The 16,775-nt window shown below is 40.9% G+C and overlaps 1 protein-coding gene across 1 annotated transcript in view; it reads left to right on the top strand.

Moving 5' to 3' along the window:
- The window catches only part of LOC126416559 (15-hydroxyprostaglandin dehydrogenase [NAD(+)]-like), a 204,674-nt gene that overhangs the window by 36,428 nt on the left and 151,471 nt on the right, over positions 1–16,775 (top strand). The window contains exon 2 of the mRNA XM_050084304.1: positions 11,318–11,362. Within this exon, the coding sequence (XP_049940261.1) occupies positions 11,318–11,362 (45 nt within the window). The remainder of the gene's footprint in view (positions 1–11,317; positions 11,363–16,775) is intronic.

Here is a 16,775-nt window from a genome sequence, read left to right as displayed (position 1 = left end):
TACGTCAATTCGCTGCAGATCATCCTGCATTTCAGTACAATTTTCCATTGTTACAACCTCTCGATATACCACAGCATCACCCGCAAAAAGCCTCAGTGAACTTCCGATGTCATCCACAAGCAACGGTCCTACGACACTCCCCTGCGGCACACCTGAAATCACTCTTACTTCAGAAGACATCTCTCCATTGGGAATGACATGCTGCGTTCTGTTATCTAGGGACTCTTCAATCCAATCACACAATTGGTCTGATAGTCCATCTGCTCTTACTTTGTTCATTAAACGACTGTGGGGAACTATATCGAACGCCTTGGGAAGTCAAGAAACACGGCATCTATCTGGGAACCCTTGTCTATGCCCCTCTGAGTCTCGTGGACGAATAGCGCGAGCAGGACTGGCAAGAGGATCTTTGCATTATTGAAGCAAAAAAAGAGATCTGTACGTCTGGAGTAGGTATCTTGAAAACCAGGAATCGCATCAACAAAATGTTTTTCAGGTCAAGACTATTTCTAGATAAATTTCGCAATGCATTTAGGAAAAAGATGTCGATCCACGATGTTAACATATAGCAACGGAACTTTCAGGCCACAGTGGAAGAGGGACTAGAAACGTTTAAAGCATCTGCTGGGTGGTTGTCGCTTTCAAGAACAAACAAAATATTTCGCAAAGAATAATCCATGTTATTATAGCTAAAGATCTCGGTAATGAGGCAGCTATATTTACTACATATGAAGAGTTTCTGACTATCAACAGAGCTATTATGGGAACGGTCGGGAGACAGAAAGTGCGCAATATGGATCAGAGCGGTTTTAATCGAGAAACCACGTCCGGGCGATCTCCTGCCAAAAAAGGGACGAAAGGCGTCGACACAGTGGTGCAGTCCATCAGGAACATGACAGACCCGTGCAGAATAGTCGTGATGCCAACGCTATCTGCAGAAGGACACGTGATGTCACCTCTGTTTGTAGTCTTGAAGAGTCGACCGGGACGTTTGGACCGCGAGTCAATCGAAGTTCATTTCATGCGGACAATCTTCTAGTGATCGCCTCATTCTGGAAAAGTCAAGTAGGAAACTTTACCCAGGTGGTGACAGGAAATATTTTCTAAAATCGTACATGACAGCAGAACAAGCCACATTTCCAAGCCACAAAAGCTTGCCAGTGCATGAAGAGAACGGAGAAGAAGATACTGCACTTTCTGTACTGACGATACTACTAAGTGGAACAAAATACCGTCAACCCGCGGTGTATCTGGATTTGGCATATTTACCGGTCTTGTCAGCAGGTTTACCAGCTCAGCGCCACTTCTGGGCGTCGCTGTGAACTTCGACCGGCATAACGACATCCTTCACATGCAACCTTTTCTCCACAGGCACTTACATGCAGCAGTATTGCGGCCAGTCCTACAACAGGTGTGGTATCGAAGCGGCTGCTTTGAAGATCCAGATAAATACTGTCTTGACGTTTGTAACGTGATTTGTTTATTGCGTCAAAGTGGGTTGTTTCTGAGATGTAGCTGGTGGCAGAGAACTCTTTGTTTTGAACACTTCTATGTTGCGATTCACAAATGCAGTGTAAATGAATAAAACGAGTGAGTGTGTCATTAAACAAGTTGCATAGCACTGTTTAGTTATTAACATGGGTGGCATGCTTTATTTTCTCTGGATTGTAAACCTGACTCTGTTAAAGTGAAATAAATCTGCGCCGGCCGTTGTGGCCGAGCGATTCTAAGCGCTTCAATCCGGAACCGCGCTGCTGCTACAATCGCAGGTTCGAATCCTGCCTCGGGCATGGATGTGTGTGATGTCTTTAGGCTAGTTAGATTTAAGTAGTTCTGAGTCTAGAGGACTGATGACCTCAGATGTTAAGTCCCATAGTGCTCAGAGCAATTTAAACCAAATACATCTGCAGGAGTTGCGTTGTTCTTCAATAGAGGCGTATTGGCTGTCACTGCCGTACTGTAGTTGGTACTCCGACGTGAAGGGGGTGCTGTGGGGCGGAGCGAGTGACAAACAAGCAGTGCCCGCACCTGGCTTTAAAAGCCGTACCCTCAGAAGGTCGTTACTGTGAACTACCGGAATAAATGCCCAAATTTTCATGCGCACATTCGGTAAAGTGCAACGCTCGCCTATGAAACCGGAGAAAAACTAACTTGGTCATTGACTTGGGATTAGTGATTAATGAGTTCAGAAATAGATTTGGAAATCAACGCATCTGAAACGTCACTAGTCCTCCAGGAGGGCAGACGGCTCCCTTGTTCTGAATTTCTGAACTCGACGAAATATTTATAACATTCGCGCTTCTGGAGACGAAAATCGTCGGCCTTTTTCCGGCGGATGGCTCCCTTGTTGCCCAAAGCAGTATATCTCTGTAGACAGCCTCCTTATCTGCTGTTAACGCACGAACCACAGAAAAGCTTGTGTCTCTTAAGGGGGCCCTGACATGCCCACTGTGTACTGCGTGATAATATATTGCGCGGAAGTGCGGAACCAAGAACGACCTAATATTTTTGCGCAATATTTATACCCGGGACGCATTAGTTAGAATTACAGTTGCGCTCTGACAGTACTGCGGTTCGATGGTTGTGGTATACCACATAAATGACGTAGTAGATGGTAGTATTGTTAGCATTGGTAGGGAAGAAAACATAAATTAATGTATAACAAAGAAATTGGGAACGACGACTTCTCTTTGTTTTTTGTTTGTTTTGCACATAATCAGAATCGCACGTCATTGAGTCCCATTGTGTATTTTATATCATTATAGAAAATTAATTACATTTTATAAGTGATAAAAATTAGTTGATCGCGTAACTTCTGCGCCTTTGTGTAACCAAACCAATTACTTTCGATGAAAATACAATTTACATGCAGAAACATTATATATATATATATATATATATATATATATATATATATATATATATATATTGTACTCAGTAGAACGTTGTTCATCATGATCAGAGGAAAGAGTTCCCTGTTTAATCGATAAATGTGAAAGATGTTTATATAAATAACAGAAACATGTTTTATACAAGTTCGAGGAAGTACTGAAGCGATGTTTGATATATCTTTGTTTTGCATTTCTTTTATTTTACCGGTTTGTTGAGTAAATTGCGCTTCCTAGCTCTATATGATAAGTTTGTACTGCTTATTTTTATTTTTACATCAACGTTCCTCTGTTTCATGTTGAAAATCAACAATTTTCAAATAAAACCTAATCTAAACACCAACAATTGCAATTTTGCCCAAATATTGTTCACTTTTAAGTAATAGACAGAAGGGTAGCTACGCAGGACAAAAATGTTTAGTAGGTTACCCGGCCCTTTATATATTCTCACTTAGTTTCTACACGGTTGACAGCTTCCTGTTTTTATAGGAATCTGGTAAGAGACTGATCGTATACGCAAAGAAAGCCATCGTCATGAAGTACTACGTATGCAACATATCTAACGGACGAGTAACTTTAGTACGGCCTCAACCTCTAGAGACATGAAACCAAACTTTCAGAGAAAGAACTGGAAAATTGGTAATATTTCACTTCTCGGTATCACTAAAAGCCAATAATTAGTAAAAAAAAATTATCATCCAATACATGACCTACATGTCATGACATGATATAGCAGGTCTCTGTCGAGCAAAAATAAGCGTAGCCAATGTATCAAATATGATAAATCTGATCTCTATGAAGCTAAAACAGTAAAATGTATAAAATGCTTATTTATTTCTTTTGTAGGCTTTTTAAGGACTTTTGTATTTGTGAATGTTAATTAACAGAATTCAGAGCTCGTATGTACTATTTATTTATTTTACCAAGGCTATTTATGAAACTAAAATATACAATATGTAAAAATGTCAAAGATACAATCATTTCATATACACTATTTATTTATTTATTCTACCAAGGCTATTTATGAAACTAAAAAATACAATATGTAAAAATGTCAAAGATACAATCATTTCAGAGACTAAATTTTGCAAAACAGCGTTCATTACATATTCTTATGTAATCATTTACATGATTACGTATATCTGAAGGTTACTGCTTCATATCTTTCCCTTCTGTCTGAAATATTTGGATCGACGGGCTCCAATAACACGTCCAGAATTTCTGAATCCGTCAGACTTAAGAACCACGTAAACTTACAATACAAACACTATTAAATTCTTTAATCTACAGTCTACGAAACTATTCATTATCTCATTTACAGCAAATAAGATATACCAGACAAACTGCATTTATTTTAAATCATTCACACATGTGTAAACATAACTGACCCGATAAAGTGCAAAATGTAGTCATACAGTCCGGTAGCGTTAAATTTCATACAGTACGTTTACACATGTCCTGAGACTTGTACACACTTCCAAAAAGTTAGAGCGAGACGTAAGCTGGGTATTTAAACTTACTTGCTTATATTTATCATGATTATTCCTCGTAAGTAATTATTTCTGTTTCTTTCATTTTCTTTCACGTGGCATCTTTATTCGCGCCCAAACACTGTGCTTTTCGGTAAGTACTGCCACCTTCTTATGACTGCGAGAAACCGTAGTTAGAATTCTACCTTCGTTGCGAACATGTCAGTACCGAGACAATGTCGAACTCGTTCGAGTATGTATTGCGATTGAATTGCTCGTCCTGGAAAACACGAGTAGAGCTTAGGCAGAACGGATGAAATACGTTTGTAAGGCTCCCGGTAAACATTTCAATGGACCAGAGCCTCATTCTCAGCAGCATACAGTCTTAGTTACAACTTAAACAAATAAATTGTGTAATATATCCTGTACGTTTGTTTTCTGTGTATTTCTCTATTGCGTCAACTGTTGCAAACGATATAAAACAGTTATATTCTGATTACTGAATGAAGGCACACATGGTCTTATGTCGTGTGGTGTGACAACTGTTACAAGACAAGAAAGACATGTACGCTCACTGATCTTATTTGCCAAGTCTGAAAACTGCTATAAGTAAAATAAACATTTCTGCTCGCAGTTTCCCCTGCCACTGCAGAAAACGGGTATCTGGCGTTTCCTAAAAAGTCAGGAATACTTCGAATGCTACTTTTTTTTATCATTCATATTTTGTCGTTTACTTTCTCCAGGCTTTTGCGGAAATTTGTTTGGAGCGAAATGAATTTGCCTCGGTCTCGCTAGGAACCGCCGTTTATTGCGCAATACTACCCCTGCTCGATACTATTCATTGCTCAATACATTAAGCGAGCGTCAACATTTTTAAACCTCTGCAGACTTCTTCAACACGTTGCGACAACCGACAATAACGCTCTCAGACGGTGAATGTTACTGCGCAGTACTGAGTGTTGCTCAATAAATTTCGAGCGTACGAGGGCCCCTTTAGATTTGTTGGTCAGATAGATTTCTGGAGAAAGCCTGTGATGGACATGTTCAGTATCGGTCGCATTTTTAGTGGCCTGACACACACACACGCACACACACACACACACCCCTGAATGGGGCTGTTGTAGAGAGTGGCACTCGGTACGCGAGCAGGTGCCGTGTGTCGCCATGTGTGCGACACGCCGTTCTTCTTCTCGCGCTCAGTATTTATTGCGCAGTAATGTTGCGTCAATACATTGCGCGGAAGGTCGAGGACAAGAAAGGCACAATGTTGTTGTGCAATATTTATGACTGGGGCACATGAGTTAGACTCCAGCTTTCATAGCGAACACGTCGGCATTCGACAATGTGGGACTCGCGTGTACTATGACTGCACTCACCGCGACCTGCAAAAACAACAGCGAGAGGAGGCGGCAAAACTGGCTCGGAAGGCGTTCTACTTGCAACCGTACTAAGATGCTAAGCAAACCTGCAACGGAACCAGACGACTATCGGAGATTTTTAAATACGAACTACGAATTAGCCGGCCGCGGTGGCCGAGCGGTTGTAGGCGCTTCAGTCCGGATGAGCTCAGATGTTAAGTCCTGTAGTGCTCAGAGCCATTCGAACCATTTTGAACTAGGAATAGTTGAATTAACTGCCAAACCTCGTTACACCTTATAAATTCAGAAAAGATTCATATACTTGTCGGATTTCGCTTTCCAAAACGCTGGAAATGATCTATAAACCTGAAAAGAGTAGATAAATTACTGTAGAGAATCGGTAGGTAGTTCTGTTAGATACTCGTATTTCTACAATAAATAATTCGAGTTTATGAAACGAACAAATAAGCAGTTGCAGTATCATTTCCCCACACTTAAACGCTTTTGTCGAATGTTTCCACAGCTAATTACCGAGTAAGAATTAAATGTGTGATCGAGCTGCTCCTCTGAATGCACTTCAACAGATGATTGCCTTGTCCGTCTTTCGCAATGTTTTCGTATTCATACGGCGTCGCTAAATCAGATGTTTATACGTCCACAGATCACGTAGTCTCGGCAGGAAGGTGCCGTATATTATACATCACCCTTACATGATACAGTGTGATGCACGATATACTGAGCTACTATCAATACAGTATGTAGCATAAAGAACCATCCGATTTGGCATGTCTATATTTCTGAAACTAATAAACGTATACAATGATTTTGTTTTTCGATGACCAGGAAACTCAAAAAAAATTTTTTCTTACATGTTCATAGGTGTACATTATACCACCTTGAGACGAACGGCATATGTCGTGCGGTATTCGAATTGTTCCCACACTGCAGGGAGCATTTCTCGTGTTACAGCTTCCGCAGCTATTGTTATGCGATATCTCAGTTCATTCATTGTTATTGGTAATGGAAGCACATAAACAGAGTAGTTTATAAACCCCCGCAGGGAATAAACATGTACAGTCAGATCCAGTGACCTTGGAGGCCTGTGGCCGACCCATCATTCAGTAATCATTTGATTTAAAAATTCTCACACTTCCCACTGCCATTGTGGCGGTGCCACATCCTGTTGGTAAATGAAATCGTTCGTATCAGTCTCCAACTGTGAGAAAAGAAAGTTCCCAACCATATCGAGATATGTGCTTCCTGTAACAGTATTCTCGGCCAAGAAAGGTGAAAAATGGACCATACAACGCCAAGCGGAGAGGCCAAGCGGTTTCAGGCGTCCTGTCACGGACTGCGCGTCCCCTCCCGCCGGAGGTTCGAGTCCTCCCTCGGGCATAGGTGTGTGTGTGTGTTGTTCTTAGCATAGGTTAGTTTAAGTTACTTCAAGTAGTGTACAAGTCTAGGGACCGATGACCTACGCAGTTCGATGGCTTGGGAATTCACACACATTTGAACATTTGAAACTGCACAAGACACATTAAATTTTGGAGAGTCTCTCACAGTATGACGGTTCACCCTCCCATTAAAATGGAATGTTGCCTCGTCACTAAACACTAAGCATGGAAGGAAAGAGCCATCCCCCGTCTCGCAAACAACGAAAATACAAAACTCCACACGTTGTTGTTTGTCACCTTCACGAAGAGCTTGCAGTGGCTGAATTTTGTGTGGTTTAATGTGTAAACGTCGACGCAACACCCACCGGGGGCCATGTTGAGCTGTCGAGATGCATGGCCAACGGATTTCTGCGGACTTGGTGTGAAAGTGTGGCGGATGCCTTCGGCGTCTGTGTCAGACACTCGGAGACGGCCCGGCGATTTGCCTTTGCACAAACGACCTGTTTCTCGGAATTGTTAATGCCATCGTCTAAAGCTCTGTGCTGTAGGATAATCCACACCGTACCTGGTACGGAAGTCACGGTGAACAGTTCTTACCGACCTGCACTGCGCTAAAACGTAGAACACAAAACACTTTCTGTTGTCCTGACACCAATTTTACTAGAACTGAAGTGGACGCATACTGTTGATACCTAGAGAGAACCATGGAAAACTCGAGAATTTGCTTTTTACAACAGTACGTTGTTCACGCACATGCTCAAATAACATAATAGTTATGATTTTTTAAAATTGGATTTTTTTTATATATATCCCGTATTTCTGTGGCACTGCAGTCTCCTGCAGTGCCGGCCGGTGTGGCCGAGAGGTTCTAGGCACTTCAGTCTGGAACCGCGCGACCGCTACGGTCGCAGGTTCGAATCCTGCCTCGGGCATGGATGTGTGTGATGTCCTTAGGTTAGTTAGGTTTAAGTAGTTCTAAGTTCTAGGGGACTGATGACCTCAGATGTTGAGTCCCATAGTGCTCACAGCCATTTGAATCATTCTCCTGCAGTACGGCACCCACACGGTCAATATTACTGCGCAGTACTCAATACAGCGCAGAAAAACCTAAACGTGTGAGGGTCTCTCTGCCTGTCACGCTTACAACGTTACTATGAATAAGTTTAATATAATATCGTGTACTCATTGTTGCAGATGATCTGTTGCAGCCGTAGTCCTGGTTTCGTACACATCTACTGTAAGATTTAACTATAAAGTTAAATGAATATTTAATCCAGTATAATGTCTTAACAGAGTGTTTATTACGATTTCAAAGAAAATCAAGACATCTTTACAAAACTCAAATACGTAGTAACATACTTACAATAATGAAATGAATCTTAGTTACCTGCTTTCTGTCCAAATAGTCATAAAGTGCTGACTGACTATGCCAATATGGCTACCCCTATATATATATATATATATATATATATATATATATATATATATATGTATATATATATATATATATATATATATATATAGCGAAGGAGCAAATACCACTGAAGAAGAAGCACAAACATCCATGGTGGAATATGGAATGCGAAAAGGCAATTCAAGTTCGTACAGAAGCCTTTGCGAAGTGCAGTTCAAATAAAAATGAGAAAACTCTTCAAAACTTTTTAGAAACACTGAAACTTTCAAATAAACTTATTAGACAAGAGAAGAGAAAGTATGTAACTCAGCAACTGGAATCAATAGAAGCAGATTTTAAAAATTATAATACGCAAGGATTCTACAAAACTTTTGCAAACCAAATTAAAGGGTATATCCCTCAAAATGTCTGTTTTCGGAAATCAGATGGGAATCTAGCACTAAGCGACGAAGAAAACTGTGAAGAATTAGCCAAATATTTTGAAACGCTACTAAACTGTCCAGAACCAACAGAAACTCTTCCAATATCCAGCACTAAAGCCCCGCAACAGCAAGACTCTGTACCGCCAACTGAAGAAGAAATTATCAAACACATAAACAAACTCAAAAATAACAAAGCATCAGGAGAAGATGGAATTGTAGCCGAATTTCTCAAAAGTCTAGGGTCTAACTCAAGAAATGAGCTAGTTAAAATTATTCAAAACATATGGGTTACTGAAGAAATACCAGAAGATTGGAAATGTGCCCTAATACATCCGTTACATAAAAAAGGGGATAAATCGGATGTGAACAACTATAGAGGAATCTCCTTACTTGCCGTCACATACAAGATATTATCAGCTTGTCTTCTTGAAAGAACACAAAAACTGCTAGAACCCAAAATCTCAGATTTCCAAGCTGGTTTCAGACCAAACAGATCATGTCCAGAACAAATTTTAAACTTGAAATTGATTACAAGGATGAGACAAATGCGAAGGAAGCCTACAGTATATGTCTTTGTCGACTTTAAAAAGGCATATGATTCAATTCACAGACCCACACTATTTAAAATTCTTGAAGAACAAGGACTGGATAAGAAGACACGGAACATCATAGAGCAGACATTAACAAATACAAAATGCAAAGTGAAATTCATGGGAAAACTTTCAAAATCATTTGAGATAAAAACTGGGGTTAGACAAGGTGATGGATTATCACCTCTGTTATTTAACTTAGTTCTGGATAGAGTCATGGCAGAATGGGAAAAAGAACTCAAAAAAGAAAAGTACTGGAAACCAATATCACTGGGAACCAAAAAAGATGACCTACAAATCCCCTACTTAGCCTACGCAGACGATCTTGCAGTAATGGCAGATTCTAGTGAAATGGCAGTCAGACAGATAGAAACCTTAAAAGAGTGTGCAGGAAAAGTTGGCCTACAAATATCTTTTGAGAAAACGGTGTTTACAACAACAAATCTAGAAATTTCTAAGTTACAAACCAAATATGGAGAAATTAAGAGGGTACCATACTTTAAATATTTAGGAGAGATAATTTCTGAAAAATACTCACAACAAGAAAGAATATTAAAAGCTCGTAGGGGTCTAGGGCTGGTCCAAAACATTTACAATAAAAAATGTCTATCTATAAATACAAAAATTAAACATTATAAGTCGGTAATTAAACCAATAATGCTATATGCCAGCGAAATCTTGACACTTAAAAGGAAAACAGATATGGAAAACCTGAAGAAAGAGGAAAGGAAAATCATTAGGAAAATTCTGGGACCAAGATGGACCAAAGAGGGGTATAGATTACAGAAAAATTCTAAAATTGAAGAATATTCTAACATAGAGATAGACATGAGGAAGAGGCGTCTAAAATTCTATGGCCACATAATGAGACTTCCCGATCACAGACTTACAAAAAAAATAGTAAGATACGTAGCATCCCTTGTTAATGGAGGAGAATGGATCAAAAATGTAAAGAAAGATCTGGAATTAGCCAACATTACTACTGAAGACATGAACAAAAGAAACAATTTCAAACTTAAAGTTGACAAATGGGAGGTCAAACCAGAGACAAAAGCGCCGAGAACTGGAACAAAATGGAGCGAAGAAAGAAAAACTGAATTCTCGCAAAGAATGAAGACCTGGTGGGCAAACAAGAAGAATAAGAAGCCCCAGAAGTGAACCATCTTTACTTAGCGTCTTCCATGTTGGGAGCTTTACGACTAATAATAATAATATATATATATATATATATATATATATATATATATATATATATATATATATAATCCCGAACAATCCTCGGCATTGTTTAAAATGATTTTCCCACTAAATCACAATTAAAATATTCATCCTAAAACCAATGACACTTTTCAATGATTACCTTAGCTCCCATAGAATAAATACATAATAGATTCCACAAGCATATTATATTTCATATGTATACAAATGCATAAAATTATTTCGTTGACAATGGTTTTCTTGTATTTATATATTGCAAATGATACAGGTTATAAAAAAATGTTCCTACCAATTAACGGACTTTTACAAGTTATCGAAATTATCATTTTGTAATTAGTTTTTTCGTAAACTTTCCACAAGTACATATTTGCCTACATCTCTACGTCAGAAATTACTGTTTATGGTTAAAATTTACGAGTTGAAATAGGTTTCAATTAGACTGATACGTTTCACGCTCACGTCGCCGATTGATTTAAAACTGCAGCTATAAATAGGTGAACACCGCCTCGCTAGCGAGCGTCTGGCGGTGAGGCAACGACTGAGGGTGCCGATGTGACGTTGCAGGGCGTGGTCCTGGCCGACCTGTCGGAGGAGGCGGGGGCGGCGGCAGTGGCGGACCTGGCGGCGGCAGCGGGGGCGGCGGCAGCGGGCAGCGAGCGCGGCCGCGCCGTCTTCCAGCGCACCGACGTGACGAAGCCGCAGCACCTGCGAGGTAGCGACGCTGCCCTCCGCTCAGCTCCCCTCCAGCTCACTCCCACCCGAAAACTTGTGGACAACACATTCTGACAGGAACGGAACGTTTTCCGTCTTGAAGCACCCACCAGTGAGGTATTTATTATACTTCGTGGAGGCGTCCGTTACATGCACTCCGTCTTCAGGCCACGAGTGGCCCACCGGGACCATCCGACCGCCGTGTCATCCTCAGTTGAGGATGCGGATAGGAGGGGCGTGTGGTCAGCACACCGCTCTCCCGGTCGTTATGATGGTATTCTTGACCGGAGCCGCTACTATTCGGTCGAGTAGCTCCTCAGTTGGCATCACGAGGCTGAGTGCACCCCGAAAAATGGCAACAGCACATGGCGGCTGGATGGTCACCCATCCAAGTGCCGGCCACGCCCGACATCGCTTAACTTCGGTGATCTCACGGAAACCGGTGTATCCACTGCGGCAGGACCGTTGCCCGTCCGTTACATAACGGGTATTAAATGGCAAAACTCGTACTGCATTCGGAATGACGCTCATCGCCACCGTCAGCGGTATGAGGTGTGACCCACACAGCCACCAACACGCTACTGTGTTCGTTGAGGCAACAGTCTCCAAATGGTCTGAAACCGAGCGACCGCTACGGTCGCAGGTTCGATTCCTGCCCCGGGCATGAATGTGTGTGATGTCCTTCGGTTAGTTAGGTTTAAGTAGTTCTAAGTTCTGGGGACTGATGACATCAGAAGGTAAGTCCCATAGTGCTCAGAGCCATTTGAACTAGTCTCCAGATATCCTGAGGAATTTCTTGCCGTGCCTGAAACACACGCTGTGTCACTTTACGGACATTGCTGGCTGCGCGCTGCTATGAAAGTGTGTGGCGAAGAACAGTGCATAAGTAAGCAAAAATTATTACTGCAGCACAATGATGATCAGTAAACGAAACCCAGCAGCACTGTTGATTGCTGCAGTTTCTCTACTTTTGGTACACTAAATCGGTTGTTAGATATTAAAAAATAAAAAGCAGAATTACATTTAACTGCAATGTCACACATTTTCCTACGGTATGGGGTAATTATCCACAGTGATTGCAGAATTGTGCACTTGAGAAAGGAAGCTTATGTTAACCGTGCACGAGTGAAAATAATCGCCACTTAAAATATCTACTTGTTTCGGTTAGGAAATAAGTCATTTAAATGTACACTGGTGTGCAACGCTTAAGGACGAAAGCAGCTTCCGCATGATGTGCTACTGTCAAGTAATTGTAGCTCGATGAAACGGGACAATAGATAGAAAGAACTCCTACAGTATAGTGTAGAACGTCTCTGAATGAAATACGTGATTTCGTTCGTAGCTGTTTTTTCCAAACAAATGTGGTACATATTTCAGAACAAAATACAGTCTTCAATTGCACAATTAGCAAATTTACTTCGCTATACCGGTTTGAGCAGAAGATGCTGACATCTGCTATACCAACATTAAACTTCCCAAGATGACAGATTAATTTGTTGAAACTATAGTGAAACAAATTTCCTAATTCTCAACTGACAATAGAATTTTATTTTGGGAAGAAATACACATTGCATATTTGTTTCAGTTACCTTCTGTACTTTACTGCCCCGCGGGATTAGCCGAGCGGTCTGCGGCGCTCCAGTCATGGACTGTGCGGCTGGTCCCGTCGGAGGTTGGAGTCCTCCCTCGGGCATGGGTGTGTGTGTGTGTTTGTCCTCAGGATAATTTAGGCTGAGTAGTGTGTAAGCTTAGGGACTGATGACCTTAGCAGTTAAGTCCCATAAGATTTCACACACATTTGAACATTTTTTTGTACTTTACTGTAGCGGTTCTTTCTATGTATGGTCCATGTTTTATAGAACTATCTTACTTTGTAGTGACACTTGGCGCGAGAAATAGTGTCGCCCTTACGTTTTGCACACCAGTGTATGTAAACAGTAACAAGAAATATACGAGGGTCATTCAATAATTAAAGAAACAAACTGGTCTGGGGAAAAAACTGTTAGTAGGACAAGTTTGGTATTGCGATGGGTTTAAGTTCGCATCACTGGGATGAGCCATGATCAGCTGATGTATGAAAGTTGTTTTGTTTATAGCCTCAAGAATAAATTTCAAGATGGCAAGTCCGCTTGAAACGTCCACATTAGTTGAACAACGTTCTGTTATTCGTTTTTTACTTGCTGAAGACGAGAAACCAGTGAACATATACTGTAGAGTGTCCAAAGTTTACGGTGAAGGTTGTATGAATAGTGCAAATTTTTACAAGTGGGTAGAGCAGTTCAAAAATGGTCGCGACTCAGTGACTGACAAACATCGTTCTGGCCGGCCAGTTGCAGTTTCAGTTCCCTCACTTGAAAGTCGAATTTATGATGTTATTCGTGCCGACCGCCGTGTGACTGTGGAAATGATAGTTGATAGGGTTCAAGTTAGTACTGGTACCGTTCATAACACTATCTGTAACAAGCTAAAGTAACGCAAAGCATGTGCAAGATGAGTCCGAAAGGAGTTGTCGCGGCTACACAAGGAAACAAGGTTGAGAGTGTGCACAGAGCTAAAGGAAGATTGTGAAAGAGAAGGTGAGCACTTCCTCAACAAAATTTTAATTTGTGATGAAACTTGGGTTCACTATTACGAGCCAGAATCAAAGAGACGAAGCATGGAGTGGAAGCACACGAACTCACCAGTCAAGAAAGAACTCAAAACCCAAGCATCAGCAGGAAAAGTCATGTTATCGGTGTTTTGGGATGCTGAAGGTGCAGTTTTTTTGTGGTTATCTCGAAGAGCGGCGTACAATGATCAGCAAATACTACTCGGATTTGCTTTTAAAGAAGATGAGGCCAACGAGGAGAGAGAGACGTCGTGGATCACAGAGAAGAGGTGTGAGTCTCCAGCAAGACAACGCACGTCCTCATATTGCTCAACTAACCCGTGAAACCATCGACAAAAACGATTGGGAAGTACTGTCTCATCCCTGATTTAGCACCTAGTGATTTCCATTTCTTTGGTGCACTGAAGCAGGCATTGGGTGGGAAGAAGTCCCAGGACAACGAAGACCTGAAAAAGTTTGTGGAAAATTGGTTCAAGCATAAAGATAAAGAGTTCTTTGCAGCCGCAGTAAGAAAGCTTGTAGCCCGTTGGAACAAGTGCATAAATGTTCAAGGGGATTATGTTTAAAAGTAGAAAAAGTGTTGCAAAAACTATTGTAAACGCTTTTTTCTCCAAACCAATTTGTCTCTTTAAATAATGAATGACCCTCGTATAATCTCTTTAATTTTCACATTTCGATAATTTTTAGAATGTTCATTACTTCATTTCTTGGCTGTGCAGTCACCCTGAACAGAATCTTTGCGTCTCCTCTGCAGGATACGCAGCACGATCCCATGCACAGCACCCAACACACCTGTTCCTCAATTCTTTTTCTATGCCCTCTTCTGCACAGACTCAACATAACTCCCTAGGTTTTTTACTACAAGTAGGCAGTGTATTCAGTGCGCCTGCAAAATGGTTATCGCAATCATCAATATCATATCAAGTGCTGGAAACAACCGATACCTCTGATGACTCGTGCTTCCCACTTACTCTGGGTTTTCTTTTTTCTCTTTTCGAGCTGCTCAGTAAAGCACACACACACACACACACACACAGACACACACACACACACACACACACACACACACACACACACACACACACACACAGCTTCATCACTCTTGTTGTTCAACCACGTCTGTTGTTTTTTCATTCCTCATTTTGTACTGCACATCAACTTCTTCCAGCTTCTTGTTTCACGGTGATACGCACATGTTCTCTTCAGCGCATTTCATACTAACGCTAACTTTGTTAAACTGTTATGCTAAGAAAGCATATCCGTGGAATGATACAACGGATTATAGGTTTTAATAACATTCTTAATCAAAAGTAAACAAGTAAGAACTAACTAGAAATAGGTCTGTTTTGTTTGCATTCTACAGCTCAAATAGCGACTGTCTTCTTGCTCCTCTTTATTAACTATTGGAAACAGAAGAGGGTTGCAGTAATCGGAAGTCGCCATGTTCACCGGGAGCTTCAAATACTGAATGTGTACCATTACCTGTTGTGCACATTACTGAGCGTGTACTACTAAGACTCTCAAACAATTAAATGTAGCTATTACTGCTCTTTGTGTAACTGCTATTCTAGGAAACGAACGCATTAACCTTGTGACATTCCACTCAATAACGTCTTATGGAATAATTTTCTGGGGTAACTCACCACTTAGAAAGTATCCATTGCACAAAAGCGAAAGGTAGGAATAATGTGTGGTGTTCAACTACAGACGTCTTCAAGGACCTTGACACTTAAACTGCTCCGTCACGATAAGTATATCCGCTAACGAAATTCGTCATAAAGAATCTATCAGAATTTGAGAGAAAAATGACCGTTATTATACATTATTAAAGCTGCCAGTGGCTCAGAAAGGAGTTCAATATGCATCCACAGAAGTCTTTGATCCTTTGCTCAGTAACATAAAATGTCCGACAGGCAGAAAAGCAAATTTTAGATCTAAACTAAAGTCGTTTCTCCGGGACAGCTCCTTCTATTCCATGGAGGAAATTCTGTTTAAAAACTGATAGCCTTTAAAAACAAGAAAAAAAGACTTTCTTTTAAGTGTAGTTGCCTGAGCAGGATTAAAAAAAAAAGCGTGTTTCTTAATTGTAACACTAACCGTGTACATATATCCTGTAAACTAATTCGTTCCACGTCGTTTCGATGAAACAACACAACTCTCCCCTGCGTCTTCTAGTTGCATTCCAGACGAACTCTAGAGCTGACGGTATTGAGTGACCAGGATGGCAATCAAGGATCTGCACATCCCTAAGGAATTCGTGACGTGAACAGCAATGCCTTGCATTATCTTGCTACAGTATAGCATTGGCTACCCTGATCATGAAGGCTACGACAAGAGGGGTTAGCATACTTTCTAAATACTGGCTACCATTCTGCATCCCTTCAACAGTTACATCAGTCCTGTTGTCACATCCAATTCTTCTTCACGCCATGATTCCAGAAGTTGGAGAGGTAATTAGCTTCAAGAATTGCTGCTTCCAGTGACCTGTCACCAGGTCGCCTATGAACACAATGGCGTCGATATAGTAGTAGCACTAGTAGCAGTTTTATTCATCTACAGATCATTTTTACAAGGATACTGGACAGGCCTTGATGATACAATTTAAGAACAATAGATACAATTTAATTCGTACGTACTGGCATTTAAATACTTATGGGTCAAGTTTGGCAAGCATAGGATGGATAGTCGGCCGTGACATATTAA

The sequence above is a fragment of the Schistocerca serialis genome, chromosome 8, assembly GCF_023864345.2.
Source record: "Schistocerca serialis cubense isolate TAMUIC-IGC-003099 chromosome 8, iqSchSeri2.2, whole genome shotgun sequence".
NCBI lineage: Eukaryota > Metazoa > Arthropoda > Insecta > Orthoptera > Acrididae > Schistocerca > Schistocerca serialis.
Note: the sequence above shows the minus strand (reverse complement) of the source record. Positions and strands in the feature narration are given on the sequence as shown.